Raw genomic sequence first — 19,408 nt, 5'->3', positions numbered from 1 at the left:
TGGCTTCCCTGAAGACTGTAAGAGTAGAGAACCACCTTGCACCAAAAGAGCCATTCATAAGAAGGATCGATTTACACTCTGCTGAGGGCATCACAAATGTTACTATTCATGGTGGATTTAGCTTTATAACGTACAGACAACCGAGAAACATTATAGCATCTGTTTTTTCTCCTCTCACCTTTACTGCTCATTTCTTCACCTCACTCATCTGTAATATTTCAGACAGAAGCTATTTGGGTCTGGGATTATCATTTATATTATATTAGTACTGCATCAACTAGAACTGTAGGAGTCACGAGCATCCCAAGTACTTTTTCATTTTTTTTTTCCCCCACTGTAAATCTTAATTTCCCCCAAAACTCATTTTGCCAACTATTAATTCCCCTAAATGCTACCTCTGAATGCTAAGTCATTGTAATCACTGTGAGTTACATAATACAGTCAGAAACATGGTTCAGTGGACTAATACAACAGTCATACCTGGGGGCTACTATGATAGCCAAAGAGAAATTGTTTCAAAACCAGTAATTCAGATTCACTTATTTCCCCCCCCCTCCCTTTTTCAAACACCTACCTTAGATCCACATGTTTAATATGAGGCATCCTTCTTAACACCTGAAGGTTGAGGGCATCCAGGCAGTTTCCTGACATGCAGAGTTTATCCATAGCAGTCAGTTTCTCTAACACTCCCGGAATGTCAGTGAATTCATTGAAGGACAGACTCACATAGCTGAGCTGATTCATATGCTCCAATTCGTCAGGAAGGGACCGGAGAAAGTTACCATCCAGCAAAAATGTCTGCAAGCTATCAAAGGGAGAGGTGGGGTAGGGAGAGAGTAAAGCAAGTGAGAGACCTGTTCAGTTTTTATAAAGACACAAATCTACCGTAGTTACAGTGAAATAACATGCATAAAAGGGTGGAAAAAGGAAAAAGGTTACGAAACATTGTTTAAACATCATCTGCTAAAGAAAATATTGACTAAATGTTTTAAAAGCCTTGGCAACTACGAAATGCAGGACATAAAAGGTAGTTGCACCACATCTTCAAACATCTCCAGAACTGCAACGTGGGTGATGACAGCTGAGGCACAGTAGCAAGAGCAGGTTTAAAGACTCTCTTCAGCATGAAAGGTGATCCTTGTTTCAAATACTGGTGACTAGAAGAACTTCAAGACACAGAGCATTTTCCCACCACCCGCAGCTCACAACTGCTTCAACACAAATCTACAAGCCAGTTTGCTGTGACACAACCCAACGGAATTTAAATTAGGTTAAAAAAAGGTTATTATCAGGCTGTATACGTTAAGTTTTAAGAAAGTACTTGCTTGTGCATATCGCCTACAACTGCTGGAACATTTCTGAGGGCATTGCAGGACACGTTAAGTTCAGTCAGAGTTGGGATGCTGCAGACTGCCAGTGGGAACTCTCCTAAGTTATTGTTGGAAAGGTTAAGGCTCTTCAATTTGGTGAATCTGCAATGAGATAAGGAAAAAAAGGGGGGGGGGAGAAATTTTAAGGAAGTAGAACATAAACATACCAAGTTGCTGTGCAATAATTAATACAAGGTAGGGTTGGTTATTTAAATAAAAATGGCAGGCATTTTTAGTTTATGCACCCAATATTCACAAGAAGCGTGGAAACTATCAGACACAAGTTTGACAGTACTTGCAAGACTTCATTTATCTTAATCTGGCACAAGATAAACATGCCCTCCTGAACAAAATGCTAAATATATTTTCCTACGAGTGTAGCACAGAATAAGAGATCCTTGCCATCCTTATGAAATAGGTAATTTCTAATGAGGTCTTCTGTGGCATCTGATCCTGTACTAAAGCATTGCTGTATTTCTGAACACATTTCTTGCTAGGAAGACTACCAATATAGCTAGTGACACTGGTAACAACATGCAGGAATTTCTTGGCATATTTGAACACAAAATTCTCGTGGGTTAGCTCAGCTCCATTTGTGCAAGTAGATACTGCATTTCAACCAAAAAATCTCATTAGAAGATTAAGTTGGTTAAACAGAACTGGTAAATATGCCAAAGTAAAGCAAAATTTAGCAAGACTTCTGTAGCAACAGAGACAAATTCTTAAACTCTCAATTAGGCATTATTGATCAGGATGTCACAGCTCAAACAGATTTCAAAATTTTGTCCTTGACATGTCACAGAACTCCTAAACTACCCTCCATTTATCAAGTCAGCCAAACAGGTAACTTGCATATGCTTGCCTTATTAGAAATAATGAAAAAGACTGCTTGGACCCCCCCCCCCAAAAAAAAGAAAAAGAAAGAGAGAGAGAACGTGTGTGAGAGAGGGGACAATCCAATTAGCCAGCCCGCATGTTCAGCAGCATTATGATGGTTGCCTAACAACCACTGGGAGGTGTGCCTAAAGGCAAATAAATGGATGAATGAAAAGATCTGTGTCAGATTCCGATAGATGGAAGGAAGTTTCTTTTCTGGCATGGTTTATGCCAGGGCATTTTATTTGGACTTCATTTTCCCTTCATCAGGTCTCAAATCCTTTATTTGTGTGAGCAGGCTTTTATATAATGTGTTAATGTAACAAAAAACTGCTCCTATGAATATGAACGCTTACATTTTACGTGAAAGTAATCTCTGATAGCATATACCAACGCATCTACATCCTCAGCACTGGCTCAACATGTTCCTACCCCATTCAGAAAACAAGGACAGAGAAAGCATCAAGCATTAAATGGGTTATAAAGTTTGAATGCCAGAAGACTCTTAAAATAAAGCTCACAAGCTATTCCAATTAACTGACACGTGTCTTTACTATTGCCTAAGTCAAACTCATGTAACTGATCAAAACTCAACATGAAAATTTAAACAGTGCCTTCATACCACATTTTAATGGGAGTTGTGAGCAAAGTGTGGTTTTTATCCCAAGAGACAGGCTGTAAATACACTTAATATTTACAAAGATTTCCAGCAAGCATGGGAATGCTATGCTCTCTATGAGGCAAAGAAGGGACGGGAAGCTAAGGAAAAGTCATAGCCAAATTATCACAGATTTTGAACACCCTGTGCCATGCTGGAGGCAGAAGAAGTTTGGAACAGACTTGCATGGAGACTGAATGAAATCTTGCAATCAAATTACTGCTGCAGGGGGAAAAAATGCTACTGTGCAGAAATGATGACTAATGTATCTCTAGAGGAAGAACTGTAAAATAAAAAGGAGGCTAGGGTAAACTAGCTGATGTTAATGAGGGCTGCTAGCCAGAAAGAAATGCCTTCCTGTTCCTCTATTTTGAGAGAAAAGGTTTAAAAATCTTGAACCTACAACTAAAAATTTGTAACACTAGGTATAAACCACAATCCAGCATTTCTTTTGAAGGTAACTGAAGACTTAGGACAGAGATATTGGCTTGAAATTTGGGGGTCAAAGCCTACCAGATGATAGTCTCTAGGCAAGAACTAATTAAAATTTCTTTGTGAACATCTACCTTTTGCATATGCTCAGCTGGAAAAAAACAAAACAAACAAAACCCCGCAAACCCCAAGAGGATGTGCTCTAGAGAGAGAGGGAGAAGCCTTACAGGTAAGGTGCACAGAAGTGTATGCCCCCACAATGAACCACACTACCTATTTCAAGTTTTCAGCACTGAAAATCTGGGCATGGTATGGGTATGGTTCCTTATCACCTTCTTATTTCTCTTCTAATATCTTCTCACTCCTCAACTATCTCAACAAAAAGAGGAAAGAATGTATGTGTGGTACATCTTTTACTACCCTAATGTAGGCTTATTAAGGGTCTTCCATGAGTTGATTTGTATGCTAAACTCCCAGGTAATCTAATTACTAAGGGCAAAATGAACTGGTCAGCAGGTCTATATAATAGGTAAATGAGGATAAATAGTACTTCTCAGTGCTTGAGATACTCAGACAGAAGCTGAGAATGTACTTAGAAGTGCATGTCAAATAATCCACAGAGGAGAGCTTGTTGTTAAGTTACATTTAAAGAGAAGCTGAGAAACAAACACTTTAAGTTTAGTTAGAGTTAAGGGGCCAATTGAAGACAACTGGCAGGAAATAGATTTTTCTTCCTCTTTTGTGAGCATGCTCACTTGCGAGATGGTAAAGCCACGTTTCTCCTCATGGGATAGCATCAATTACAAAACATTATTAATCAAGACTAGAAGGCATTTGCTCAAAGATGAGATCTTAAGTCTACCTCTCATCTTTGGTCACTCACCTTACATTAACACTACCACAAACCGGTTTGCGTATTTCCACTACAGAGCACTGCCACGTTGCACATTTAAAATGCGAATTGTTTATGGTGCTTTTTATATCTAGATAAATTTACAGTCAATAGCACCAATAGCACTTGTAGCATCTATATAAATAAGGTATGAAAGAAGTATTTTATAGACTCTAGTTTTTTGTTGCTGCTGCGTTTGCAGCATTGGGCTTTAAATAGATTTTACAGAATAACATCTCTGCTGTTTTCTCACACCCAGATCTTTACTCTTAGCAGAAGTGGGGGCACACACAGATGCTGCCACCACAGCACTTCTGTGAAGCAGAAAAGGTACAATATTCACCTTTTTTTTGAGACATGACAGTGTAAGGACCTCATATCAAGTACATACATCTGTCTTCCTTCCTCTTCTCCCACCTTCCCTGGTTCTAGATTTTGCTACACCTTAAAAAAAAAATCAAGCTGAAGATCTCTCAATATGCTATGTTCAGTTAGCTTACTAAGCTCTCTATTATAATAACCAATACAAAAACACTCAGTTCTCTGCCCAAAACCAGTTCTACTTTAAACTAGAGCAAAATGTTGACATATCAACCCCATCTCTGAATATGCAGTACGACTGAACACTAATTGCCATAACTGAGCCAAATAAGGCCAACTGACTTAATCCTGAAGCTGCCACTTCAAGAGTGGTTTTAGTTTGACATACACAAAATGAGGAGAGAGGATAACAAGAGAAGTTTGTATCACGGCAAAGCCATAAACTCACATGCTAACATCAAGTTCAGCTCTCCTTGACATGCACAGCAAAGGAATTTGCATTACACAATACAGCAGTTGTGTTCCTATATGTCGGGGAGGAGCGGGAGGGAGGAGCACAGTGGCATGGGCCATACACTGATGCTGGAACACGGCCATAAAACCCTAGCCTGACAAAACCAGGCTTGTCTTACTCTTATCGAAAGCACTTAAAAAGTGATCCTCTACAACACCCAGAAATGAACATGTGGCTTAATAAGGAGCTCAGCCTAACAAATGCTACCGTTTTCCCAATACAGTCTCTGGTATTTGGGGTATCTCATGATTACGCAGCGGTTATCATTGATCATCATCACATTAAGCAGCAGCACAACCATCCCTCAGCTCCAGCACCACTTCCTAGCAGAACAGCATATGGCAATTAAGTGTTGGAAATACAGCCTGCCACCTTCATGAATGCCTGCTTTGGCCACTAACTTATCATGAAAAGAATTTACTTATAAACCTGACTCACTAATTTCCGTCTTTGAAATAAGTGCTCCAATTTACTGCCCTTTTGCAGTTGCGTCAGAGTCCCCCATCCACAGCGTTATCACCCCTGAGAGCAGCTAGCCCAGCACCAGAAGCAGTTCCATAGCATTTCTCTTCCCAGAAAGGTGTAGCGGTGAAAGCTTCCAATTAGTTAGACAACTAAAAGGAATCGATCCAGCCCTCCCTGACCTGGAAGGGGGGGGGGGGGGGAAGGAGGGGGGAGTTCTGCTCTCTTCCACTCTGTTTCTCCAGCCTAGACTCCTGCTCATCTAGAAACCAAGGAGCTTATGTCACACCACAAAAAAAAAACAGATGGAGTAAAGCCACCTCAAGAACAGATGGAGTAAAGCCACCTCAAGAGAGTCAATTATTTATTTTGAGGGCAAGGATCAATTCTAGTCAAGTCAAAAAAGAAATGTGAACAAATTTTCCACTCCTTATCAATTTCTCCATTAGCTGAATGAATAAATGAAAACAGTTGTACCGAATTTCTGTTTTCTTCCTCCTCCACCCTTTCTTAAACCTCCATGGAGAAAAAAGCAGACTGATAGTTGCAATTTTGGCATCTTTATTACCCTTTGTGCCAACACACCAGAAAGCCATCCTGATATTTCTCCCCTCTCTTCCCATTTAAAGCTACAAAAGGCACAAGAATTCTGGAAGACAGATTTAAGACCTCGTGCCAAAATTAATTGGTAGATTGTCTTCCAAAAAAAAAAGAAAAAAAAGAAAATAGACCACACTACATAAAAAGGAATAAACTTAAGCCTAGGCAGTTACTTTTCAAAATATACAAATAAACACAAATGCTAAGTCAAACAAGGATGATACCCAAACTTCAAGACAACACTACAGTCCTTATGACAAAGTCGATAAGACCACCATAAAGACAGAAAAAACAAAGTATGTTTTGTTAGTGGAAGCAACCTGAACCTAAATTATTTTACTCTGCAATTCTCAATTTCTGCACAAACCTAGCATACATTACTTCAGTAGGGGGAAAACACTGCTCTCGGAGGATGAACAAAATTTCTAAAAGAAAAATGAAAATTTATTCTCCTCCTCTGTATTGGAAACATATTTAAAATGCAGAAAGCATAAGCTAGGGGTAGGTTACCAACTCAAAAGTTATGATAGACTGTTCAGAAACATTTCTTTCTAAAGCTGAATGTGTGTGCTTTTTTGCAGAGTAGAAACAGTTACCAGGCCAGCCTTTAATGTACTGTCAATCTGTACCAAATTCTTCATGCAAGAGGCTCTCTGTTGATAATCTCCAAATCTTCCTGGCTAAGACAAAACAAGTTAGCTTTTTCTTCACACTGGGTGTCTATTTGTTAACAAGCAAAAGCAACAGCCACTGCATCACCAAGAACAGAAATGCTGTCCAATGAAGCTATTACATACTGTTACTAAATATACATGTAAAAACATGAAAAGAAAACACTCACTTTGGAAGCCATATCAAAAAGCTATAGAGAAATAAATCAGAGTAGGCTGATACATAAAAACTGGATTCCATAAATATATTCACTGCTGTTTAAAGTGGTATTTGCAAGAGTTACTGCTGTATTTAGTTTAATAGTTCCACTAAACTGAATCCAATTAAGCACAGCAACTTCTATATTTAGACTACATTATTTTTAAAAGTTGTTTTCTATGGCACACTTCTTAGTGCCATCTATTTTTTTTTTCCTAACACTATCAAGGAGTTCACTGTTTCAGATTGTCTGAACTGGAAAATTCAACATGTTTCAGACTTTAAAGTAATTTTGCAATATGCCCTATTTATTCATTTATACCATCTCCTGATTCTGAAAATTTTAAACAACACCCTAAGTTTTGTAGGGTATTCATATTAGAGGTACTTTCTTGATTTCTAAAAGCTAAACACATGCTATGCAGAAGACTGACTGATCACGCAGATCCTGAAAGATGCATCAAGAAAAACAGCAACACCTCCTTCAAATGTCTTTACAAGCTGAATAAAACAAAGCAGTAAATCTGCATAAGCAACATACCAAAAGTGTCGTCTTTAGTATAATAAATGGCAAAAAATATTCTGAGGCTACAGAGCTGAGGGAACCAACTGAGCACCGGAATACAGCAAACACTGGAGGGAGTTTTTTGTTACCAGCCTATCTCCGGTTGCTAATATCATGCCAACTGCTCTGTCTTGCTGTTCTGCTTAGATGTCTATGTTTCAGTCTTTGGCTTCATTCAAAAGAGGCCAAACAAGCATAAAAAGTCCCCGGCTCTTAAACCATCAGAGAGCGAGAGATCCCTTCCAACACCTCCCTGCTCCATGGAGCACGCAGTGGCACTCCATTCCTCATGGCAGCACGCTCCCCACTTTAGCGAATGCGTTTAAATAACTGCGCCCCTCTGAAAGCAAATTCTTTTCTAGGAGACCATCCTTTGAAAAAAGCCAAGCCAAGAAAGGGAGGAAACTCGGATCATCTTCGAATATGGGAATTACAAGAAACACGAAGGGCACAGGTTTCACTGAAACACGGGGCCAGGAGCAGCTGGGCTCAGTTGTCCTTCTCCAGGGCATCTACTGGCAATGCCATTTGGGGCCTGGCAAGGGGGAAGATGTATATTTGTCATGTCATTAATCCAGCTGACTTTATTCACTAGCCTCAGTTTCATATATATGCACCAATAGCAATAATTTCAAGCAGCATTTCATTACACCTTGAGACCAGTCAATCAGCAGATCGGAGACTTTAATCTCTGCTCCTGCTCAATCCCTAGGGACAAGCTAGGATCAGACTATGTCTGGCCCCGACTTCCAGCCAGCCTGTCTGCTCGGTTCACACTGGTCAGGTCATTAACATTCCTGCTCATCCCACCTAAGGAGGGCTTAGCTTGAGGATCCCCAAATTATGTGTTCTCAGATTCAAAACAAAACACACAAAACACACAAAACACACAAAACATTTGTCCTGCAGTTGAAAGTAGCAAACGATCTCATAAACACTCGCACCAACATCTCTCACAAAGTCCTCTTGCTTTTTCATACCCTACAGAATACATGATGATTTAGATGATTTCTAAAAGGGGCTCTGGGGAGAAAAAAGGTATCAACTGATCTTAAGATAAAAATCCATATCATCACTGTTAATAATTAACAACCACAGGCAGAAAAATAACTTGATCTTTAGATAAAAAAGATGGGTGATAAGACACAAGAAGTTTATGTTAACAATGAACAAAATGATGCTTGCCAATCTTATCAGCCCTGCACTTTGTGATATGCTTACATTAAATACCCATGTATTCACAATTTACTATTCATTGACTCTATTTTCAATAATTGTCCCGATCCAATATCGGGAGGGTTTCGTTACGATCCCAAGGACGAGATTAAGACGCTAAATCTGGTCAAATATCATACAACCTTTTAACTTTATTTTCCACGAAGTGGAGAGAAAAGGTGGGGGAAAAGCGAAGGGGAGGCGAAGGGAAGAGGGGAACAGAACAAGGGTAAGGGGAAAAGACAGAGAAAGTTGGAAAAGGAGAGAGGAAGCCAGCTACCACCACTCCGAGGCCGATGATGTTCCGCTGACTCCGTTCGAATCACAGCTCAAACTGGGTGCCTCCGGCGAGGGCCCAGAGAGAGCGACTAAACAAAGAAATCCCTCGGCAATTATAGCTTTTTCAAATTAAGTTTTCCCACCCCTCATGTAGTAGTTCAGACCAATAGTAATATTTGGGTCTGGGGTCTCCTGCTCCTTATTGGGTCTCATCACTGTCCCTAGGTAGGCCGTTTACTGTTGCCGTTTCTGCTGACAGGTGTGTCTCCATTCTTGGGTCCAGCCATTAGCTCTCAAGGTCCTGACAAAGAAGGTGATAACTCCAGCAATTAGCACTGTTTCAGCAGTGCACAGGAATGCAAATTGCTGGTAACTCCCTTATCATTCCCGCCTGCACCAGCTCTGGGGCCCTTTCTCACTGTACTAGGGAGTGCGGCCTAAGGCTTCAGCAAATTTAGCCACTCATGCCAAGCAGGTTTTATAGAAGTTGTGCTAAAAACGGACAATAATTTACAGTCCAGATCCCAAAGTCTCTGCCCGATTGTGGTCTCCTTCAGTGCAGGCTCGGTGTGTCCCGGGTGTCGCAGGTAGACCATCTTGGGGGTCGCAGCAGCCCAGTCCTGTTTCTGCCAGGGACAGATGGCTTGTTTGGGGTTGTGGCCTGCCTGCACCCCATGCACCAAGAAAGGTTTAAGGCAAAAAATTCATTCATCCGTCCGCCACAATAATTAACAAACAAACATCATTCTTGATGCAAAGAGGGTTTTTTTCTAACAGTACTGACTGAAACAGTTATATAGAAATATAAAATGTGCTTAGCCCAACAAGACAGAGCAACAGTGACCACGGTTCATTCACTGCTTTTTCAAGTGATAGCACTCTGCAAAACTATTAAACCTCAATATTTGTTTGCACTTCAGAACAACAGTTATGAAGTTTCATTGTAAATTAAGGACAAGAGGAAAAGAGGAGAAGAGTTTAGGAACACAATATATATGTAAACCTCACCTTTATGATTAAAAATCTACCAACCAACTTTAAAAGATGGGAGATAAAATTTGTGACAACTTTAGACTACAAGTGTCTTCAATCTCTCCGTCTGCAGTAGAATGTAACCAAAATAGCAAGGGCTTTAAGGCAAATTGCCACCATATGGGGATACTATCATGAAACATGCCATCAATTTCTAATACTCAACAACCAGATGACCTCTTTCAGGGAAAACAGAAATCCTTCAGGTCCAAGCAGTCAGTGGGTAACAGAAAAGCTGCTATTTTCTTCTGCCTTTGACATACCTTTTGTTTTGAAATCCAGCAGTCATGAGCATTTACTAAATGACCACCTAGAAGTGATTTATTAAAAGGAACAGCTAGCACCAAAAGCTGCTGCAGAAGACAAATTTTCCTGGACTACCTTGCTAACCAGATTTGATGAAAAATTGAACCAAGAAGGGTAGGTATATAAAATTCTCAATGCATTTTGTTCAAAACATCCAAGCACGATGTTATTTTGGAGTCTTAAGTACTTCTGGGCTTGCTTCACTGGTGCTGTGCCCCGAATGCAGCTGCATTTGCTATTGAGAATTTAGTATAAAATCCAACAGTACCAAATCAGAATGGCAGAGATGTTATGCCTGCTTTGCAGTGGTTCAACTGAACAAGAATGAAAAAAAAAAAACCCAAACAAAAAACACACCACAAGACTTCCTGTTTATCCAGGTACATTCTACCTCCTGTAAACCCCAAGATATCTGAAAACGGTTTTATTAAATTGGATTAAAAAATAAATAAATAAAATCAGCCAACTAACAACTTGTGTCCCCAGAAATGACCACCTTTCCCTTAATTTGTGCATGCTTTCACATTGGCATTCACCAATAATTTCAAAAAGACAGTGTTCCCCTTTTGCTAGATATTTGTGTATTTACCTGCTACTGCTAAGTGAGATCTATAGTAGCAGTCAAGCTGGCAGCACAAGTAAAACTCAGCTTTCTCACCCTAAAGATGAGAAGCTAGAACTGTGCTGCTTAGGACAGTAAAGCGCATGACTTGGGAGCATGCTGCAGAGAGGCAAGCTTGCTGCTTTTGCCGCTGCTGGGAGGAAAGAGCTGGGACGCTGCTCTTCCCACCCTGCAGTAGTGTCCATTACCTTGGACGGTCCTTTCCACTGGCAGGGCTGTGGGAACACCAGCAGCTGCCAGCCACTCAGGGCCCGGGGTGAGGCCACCCACGCTGGTCAGAGACAAGGCTGGAAGACACCGGCAGCAGCCTCAGAGGCCAGGCAAAGGGAAGGACAGAACTACAGGGCAGGTGGAGAGAAGACACTGCCCTGATCCATGGCACTGTGCCTTGTAACCTTCCTAATCATTCATTGTCCTGCTCCAGGCTCACAGACCTTCGGTGACTTTTTAGCAAGCTCAAAGCAATGTAAGCAGAGCAGACTATCATTCCCTGGCAGAGTAGCACCAGTTCTCAGAAGAACAAGAGACTTATCTGTTTGACACCACTTCAGGTATACGCCACTTCTCCAGAAAAAGAAGGGAAAGTTTCATTTGGTGAATTGAACTCTTTCGCTATCACACATTCAGGCCCAGACTAGCAAGGAAAATTTTAAGCACTTACTATTGCTGGCTCAGCATGGCTCTTTAGCAGTTCCTACCAGTGCATCACCAGGAGAACATTAAACAGACAATGAATGTGGCCCATCATACTATTTTAAAATGCTTTCTAACCCCACCCAGAATCAACTGTATGTACATGGACAAAATATAACAATCTCCTAAACATTTTCTGAGAGTTAAAAAAGGAAAAATAATTAAAATAAAAAAATTCATTATTTGCCCATGCTCATCACCAAACTTCTGCTAAAATTTCACTTACAAATAAAATCTAGAGGTACGCTGCAATTCGGTTATCACTGAAATTAAAATCACAGTTTCATATTCAGTATGGAAATATTTGTCTTTCTGAATACAAAAAGCCTGCTGATTCCATAGTTCTGGGACACACACGTTAAATCATTCAGATCACTGATACTGCCACTATCTATCCATTTGCTACATTCTTGGATGAGAAGAGACTGCAGTGAAAAAAACAACCACATAATAATCAAGATCAGAGAGAAACTGGAAGGTCACAGTTACTAGGAAAGAGGAGTGAGGGTGGGTTAGAGAAGGAAATAGATATCAGGCAGAATTCATTAATTGAAGGCTTTCTTTGTTTGAGGGTAAAGAAAAACTCCTAAGTGAAGTCCCACACAGTATTCCTCCTACCTAGAATTCATCCCTTTGATGGGCAGCTCACAAACAAATTCATATTCCCACGTGAGTAACACTGAAGAAACACGGTCTGGCTTCAGTGTTTAGGCGAAAAACAACGCATTTTGAAAACTGCACTTTGGATTGAAAATAGTCTTCTATTTAGAAGACAGACAAATACCAGTCTGTTTCTAGCACACGTTAACTCATTTCTGAAAAGTGTAACAGCCTGGTCATTCCTCCACAAGAGGACATATTAAGTTTTAAACTAGCATTACTTTTAGAAAGTTCCTGCAGATCAAAGGTCCCTAGAAACAAGGCTGTAGAGGAAGAACAGAAGACAAGAACTAAACCCATATGACTTTACCTTTGCAATTCACTAAGCACTCTACTTGTGGATGGGCTAGGGTTCAGCCTCAGAAAGTTCTGCTTCAAATTGAGATGAGTGAGGTCTTGGCTATAAAACAGGTTGGCAGGCAGATGCTCCAGGCTGCAGCATGAAAGATCCACTGAGCTTATACGCTGTGATGCAACCTAGAAATCAAGTAAACCAATATGTTAATAGTGGAAAAAAGAAAAACATTTATTTCACCCCTACTAGCACAAGATAAAACTTTTCTTAATCACAGCAGAAGTCAGCATCAGCATGTGAAGCTGATCCAACATGGTTTACACCACTGCTGCAAGTTATTACATGACCTCTTCTTTTGCTCTGTGCTAAAACTAGGTCCACTGATGGCCAGCAGGGAGAAAAAGGCACAGGTTTGTCAATCTAATTTGTGAAATGAATTCATTCTCATCAATTAAGTTATGCGATACTGTATGAGCAGAAAAAAAGATATGGCATTTGACTAAAACCTTTCTGTTGGTAAGCAACAGCAACAAGAAGGCAGAGCTGAAGTCCTCTGTGTTGCTGCATGACTGGTAAATAGACCAAGGCAAAAGCAAGTGGAGGTGAGTCATCACCCTAGCCCAGTTTCAAGGATCAAAAGACATTAAATGGCAAATGAAAAGTTATTCCATTTATATCTTGGGGGGTGGAGGGGGTAAGGGGGGCACTTGAGCAGAAGCAAAGCATTAAGCATTCAGTTCTTCTCACCATGAATTAGAAAGCTGGCCAAGAATAACCAGTAATGCGACAAAAACAAAACTCAGATTTGGGGGCTTAACTCTGTTCTGCAGAACGTAGGAGATGAGACAAATACAGTCTACAGTGGCTGAAGCAATTAGACTCTCTAGCATTACATATAGGCATTTCATTTCACAAAGGCATGTAGGCAACAAATTCAAGTAACAGCAGCTCTGTTCCTTGCCGAATCTCTAAGACAGTGCTGAGGGAGTAGGCATCTACATCCTGCTGCCCTTTATTATCATTACTTATTTTTTTTTTTTACAAAAACACTGTGAGGCAGAATGGTTCCTTACATTTTCTATCCAACACTATTAAAAAAAACCAATGCTTTCATGAGATCTTACTTAAAAAGGCACGGAGATACCTACAGTACAAAAGCATGATCATGGTGCAATGTAACGCAGCGAGGAGAGGAGGCAAGGAGGAAGGGTCGGACACCAGCTTTGCAGAAGGAGGAGAGGTGTTTCGGAGCCTAGCTCACGGGAGGAGAAGCAAAGAGCTGCGCCCCCCTCACAGGCTTGCGGGGCAGCACAAGCACTACGCGGACGGTTGCAGGATCTGGCAGCTGCTCCCTGCCACAGAAAGGATCACTCTATTTGGTCACTGGCATGGTTAGTGGCCTCCTGTGCTAAGATTCAGCAAACACAAACAGCACATCCACGGGAGAAAGGAGAAAAACCCACACCAGCGCACAGTGACGGTTTGTGAGAGCTTCTGTACTCCAGTGAAGGAGGTATCACCTAATCTTGCAGGCAGAAATATGGCCCTGTTCATAGGGTACCCTGAACATGGAGCCAGATCATTTTTTGCTGGCATAAGCCACGTAGCTTGACGCTGCATGGAAGACCAAGGACTTTTTTTCCCCCCTCTCCTCTCCCCTTTTCTCCCCTTCCAGTGCAAGCTACGCAGGCCTTAGGATAAGTGGTCTCTTTTGTAAACACGCAGCCATAAGCTTCAAGAGGAACAGGCGGTGCAGTGTTTTTCTCTAATGTGACCGTTAATAAACCTGCCCTCCCCCAGCCATTGAAAAGCTCCAATTTTGGTTACTCAATTAGTTCACTCCTTTTGTTACTGTTGCCACTGTTTTTCTTTCCCTTGTAGCACTAGACAAAAACCGTTCAGGGGCTATTCTGGGCAGCCCTTTCCCGAAAGCCAGGTAATCAGTCCATTCACAGTGCCAGGACCTGCCCGATATGATACATTTCCTATCACACAGGAAACATAATGGATGAAAGAGTTGACACTTGTTAAATTAAAAAAGAAGAACACGTAATTTCAGGTGTAATGCTTACATATATTGTTCAACTCCTTGCTTGGAATGCAATTCAAATAGTAATAAGCAACCCAGCAGTGCTTAACACTGCATGTCACCCCAAAATATTTAAAGTACTAGAATTGATAAATCTGAGTGTAAAACATGATCAAGCAGCTAACTAATTCAAATTTTATTCTGGTTTCAAAAAAAGGATGGAGATCCTTTCTCAAAATCATCAAGCCCTGTAAAAAAAAAAAAAAAAGTTAATGGTAATTTTCTTTTTACAGGTTGTGTGTCATGGTATTTTTTTAAAAAGAATCACTTTGTTACATGAAGAATTTCATTAAGATTTTTACGCAATTGACAGATATTTAATGATGCCTCTACCACAGAGAGAACTGTAAGAGGTTAAAACCATATATTTTAAAAAGGGTTAGTTCTGGAGCCAACTATAATTTTATTGAAATCTTTTTTTTTTTTTTTCCTGTCAGCAAAGCAGTACTCTAACAATTAGTTTCTGCATCCTTACAGGAAACATTCATATAACCAAATGCAATTACTCTCATGGGTGGAGATCAAGCCTTTTCTCTTTTCATTGCTCAGTACTGTTCTGTATCAAATTCCTAGAGAACAGAGGGACAAAGATGAAGAACAAAGAAGGGAGAAAAGAACAACATCTTAACAATACCTTCTTTGGTTCACCAGAAACTTTCATCAGTTGTTTTGAAGCTAAGTATTAGAACTCAAATGATATTGTTCACAAATTGAGCAGTGAAAGGATACGTCAATCTTGCATTTCAGTTGATCTTAACGCAGTAAGAACTGCATATCTGCTTATTTCTTCATTTGCTATTGTTTATTAGGAGCAAAGCATTTTTCTAAAACATGATACAGCTTTTGATAAAGCATTGGGTTTCCTGGACTCACTGTAGGGAACCACCACAGAGACAGGCTCATAATGGATGTGATTAGAAGACCTCTGACACTCAAAGAATAAAAAAAGTCCTGAGGAAAGGACGTATCTGGGGAAGTAGGACTGCCACTGGAAGTGAAAAATTAAGACATTCCACTGTAAGTAAATACCCCAACAAATTTTCTGGGCTGGGTTCAACAGACCTGTGTTTCAACAAGAATAGTGAAGAGTCAGTGTGGGCAGCAATGCTAGACAGACCTGAGGGAAACACTTCTTAGATATACATGAAACAAGCACCAAACTCATTGTACCCTTTCCCCCTCTTGGAAAACTTAACATTTCTGCTTTATTTTTATATGTGTGTGTGTACGTGTACATACACACATAAGAACTGCAACTGCAAGACCTCCAGTCTCTCTGGAATGTCCTCTAGTCATATTCTACACTGAACACATCCTTAATATCTGTTCTTGCACAAAATCCCTGCTGCATTTTCTATATTAATAAAATGGGGAAAATGGCTGGGGGAATGACACCCTTGGAAGATGGTGTGTGATACCATCTCAGATACTGTAGCTACACAGAGTATGTGTTGTTGTATAGCCAAAGCCTGGCTTTGCCAGAGTTGCAAGACTCACAACAGTTTCACAACAGTGTTGCTCTAACCCATTGCAAATACGTACTTTTGAAGTACTAGTTTTCATTTGGGGTTTTTAAAGCCGAAGGAACAAAGGAACAAGACAAAATGCTTGGCTATGCTCCATTTCCTGAATATGATTTTTAAAAATTATGTCATTTATCTTATTGCTAAGTTTCCCACTGCAATATTAGAGAAGTAGAACATGATAAGGCCAAATACAATTTTATGTGTCAAAACAGCAAAGTCCAATGGAAGACTTCTATCAGTTCATGTAGGAACCTCAGTTATGCAACCCAGGCCTACATTATTTCAATTTTTTTTGTGTGTTTGAGTACAGCATACTGAAGTGCAGTTTCTAAGTGGTATACAACTACAGCAAGTGTACTACAAAAGGTCCTGTATCTTCCCACTGCAAATATCAAAAAGCTGTCACTATGCTTTTAATTCTTCCCCAACAGCAATAAAATGCAGCTTTACTCTGCAAACACCACTGCAAGTAGTAGTGCCAGAGACTCTCCCTCCCTCCCTCAGGCAGTAAAAGTTCTGTTATTCCCCACCTAAGATCGGCACACTTAAAAAAGAATTAAGACTCTCCCAAATATGAAAACTCATTTTTAGACATTATTTGTCCCATGATAATCCTTGAAAGTATAAACAAGGATTCAGAAAGGCCAGTGGTGTTGTAAAAAAATTCTGGAGGAAAAACCTATATTTTTTTTTAATTTAAAGGAAATAGTATTTCGAGACCAGTTAAAACATGGTATGGGTTCACCGTAAGTCTTTAGCAGCTGGCAATAAAAATTCAGGAAAAATTTTATATCAATAGATATTCTTGCCTCTTCTTGCAACAGAGCACTTTGTTTTCTTCAACAGTATAATACCACCTCTGTCACAGAGCTATGCTGCAAGACTGCTGACTGCCTTTGTTTCAAAGCCTTGGCTATGCTACAAAAATGATCTGTTGCTGACAATGGATGTCAGCAATGGACACAGCTGAGCCCAGCTGTATGGACAAACACAGGCCTTGTTTACACAAGAACATCTTTCCGTATGACCTGTGGTGTGAATTTAAACCAATGTAATTATGTCTTCTTCCTGTTTACCCTCATCCCCTTCCCCCTATAGCTCTATTCAGATAAGAGATTACTATTTCAGACTTCAGCAGAAGACAATTAAAATAACAAAGCAGCCCACAATGTAAAGGCAGCCAAATTCTCAGTCTGTTTGAACTGAACTGATGATGTTAAATTACACCTGCTGCAGAAATGCTAATAAGAAAGTATTATAATTTTGCTCCTTCTTTAGAATTTGTTTTTAAACAGGGTGGTAATCATCACGCCCTTCAATGCAGGCACAAGGCTCAACTAAACAGTGATCCGGAACACTTGAAACATCTAAGCTAAGCACTTAGAGCAAACAAGCCCTCCTCAAAACTAACCTTGCTTCCTTTCTATACAAACACTAAAGCCCCATATAGCAGTGCAGCCCACTGGCTCCAATTTCACAGCAAGGCAACAGGTCTGAGCCCTAATCCCCTCCAAAACCTGACTCAGAAAACATTTAGGTGGGTAAACAAGCTAATGCCAAAAGCCTTAATGAAAGGGGGGGGGGGAAAGAGAAATAAAACAAATGTTTTATTTTTGTTGCTTTAAAGCAGTAGTGTATTTTCATTTTAAAATGAAAACTTCTAAAACGGGTGCAGTCCGAAGGGTGAAAAGCTAACAGTTTTTCTCCTCTCTCCTTTTTATTCTCTTTTAAACTTTCTATTAAATGCATATCAACTCAAGCTAAGGGTCTCGAAAAGAGAAAATAAAGCTTGGCAGAGACTCGAAAACATGTCAGGCAAATTCGCAAAACCAACAGGCAATCAAACAGGTAAGAGCAGTAATTGCCTACTGAGATAAAAGGCAATAGCACATGCTGGTGTGACACCCTTCTCGGGGTGCACACTTCTCATCCTGTTTTTCTCTGAATGCGAGACTTGACAGGTTACACAATTATGCAGCCAAAAAATTCCAATAAAAAAACCTCATAGCTATGTGATTAGGCGATACAAAAATTACTTAACTCGCCCTTGCTCTCCTCTCTTTAGCTCTGCCCAGAGATGTACGTAGCTTGTAGAAACAGCTCATTTTCACTTTTGGCTTTTATGCAGAGCTATAGCAATGTAACGGATAGGAGTAGTAACGAATGGGGCAGGGGTACAGAAATATGCAAAGATAAAGAAGCAGGAGTTACACACCCTTTGCCTCTTGTGGTCAAAGTCTAAAAGAAATTTCCATAGTTATGCAAGTCAGCTTCCCATTCTTAGCGTCAAAATCTTGAAAGTAAGAATTTGTCAAAAAGATGACATTGGTCATCTATCACCTGGAAATGTTTGGAACTATTCCGAAGAAGTTAGTCCAGAATAAGAGTATTCTTTGCTCCCTCACAAGGAGGGGTGCTCATCTTTTAGAGACCAGATAGCAATACCAGTATGACAACTGATATCATACAGGGAGTGGTCTCAATATCATTACCTTGGTGGTAGTCGCCTCAGGATGTTCACACTGATAAGATCCCTGCAAGGATAAGCCTTAAGATGCAACTCTGAGTTAAGGGGCAGCAATTAGCTGTAGCATTAAGCTACTTATAATCCTGGCATGTGAAACTCCATTTTGTGGGAGCAGGTAACATCCTTGAAAAAGCTTGACTGAAAATAATTAGTCTGTCATCCGCTCCAGTAAATGTTGCCAAACAGGTGACAGTCTCTCAAAAATTGAGAAATACCTCGTTTTCTCATATAACTTCTGGAACACTTAATATTTAAGAGAAGGAACAGCTGTACTGCCAGTAAGCACACTTTACAATGAGCAGCCCTCCAGCAAAGATTTTGTTTCAGTGTTTGCTACAGATTTCGGACTCTTGCCAATTAGACTATCAGTCCCTCAATAAGCTCTTCCTTGCCTGAGTCTCCCCAGTCCCATGAGGGGAGGCCTTTTTTTTTTTTTTTTTTTTTTTAAGAAAAAAGGGAAAAGAAAAAGTACTGCTAGGTCCCCAATTTCTGACCCAGGTTCTCCCACACAGCAGCACGCTCTGCATTACATAGATTAATCCTGCAACGAGAAACTCTTGCCATGCCGTTATTTCACGGCAACTCAGAAAGGCCTTCTGACCCA

At 40.3% G+C, this 19,408-nt stretch overlaps 1 protein-coding gene across 2 annotated transcripts in view; it reads right to left on the bottom strand.

The window, feature by feature from the left end:
- The window catches only part of PHLPP1 (PH domain and leucine rich repeat protein phosphatase 1), a 149,259-nt gene that overhangs the window by 36,881 nt on the left and 92,970 nt on the right, over positions 1-19,408 (bottom strand). For both annotated transcript variants that reach the window (XM_026115630.2, XM_064506905.1), the window contains exons 4-6: positions 12,678-12,844; positions 1,326-1,472; positions 575-805 (exon numbers count right to left, since the gene is read on the bottom strand). In XM_026115630.2, the coding sequence (XP_025971415.2) occupies positions 575-805; positions 1,326-1,472; positions 12,678-12,844 (545 nt within the window). The remainder of the gene's footprint in view (positions 1-574; positions 806-1,325; positions 1,473-12,677; positions 12,845-19,408) is intronic.

The sequence above is a fragment of the Dromaius novaehollandiae genome, chromosome 2 (genome assembly GCF_036370855.1).
Source record: "Dromaius novaehollandiae isolate bDroNov1 chromosome 2, bDroNov1.hap1, whole genome shotgun sequence".
NCBI lineage: Eukaryota > Metazoa > Chordata > Aves > Casuariiformes > Dromaiidae > Dromaius > Dromaius novaehollandiae.
The sequence above is the reverse complement of the archived record's forward strand: the minus strand, read 5'-3'. Positions and strand labels throughout refer to the sequence as shown.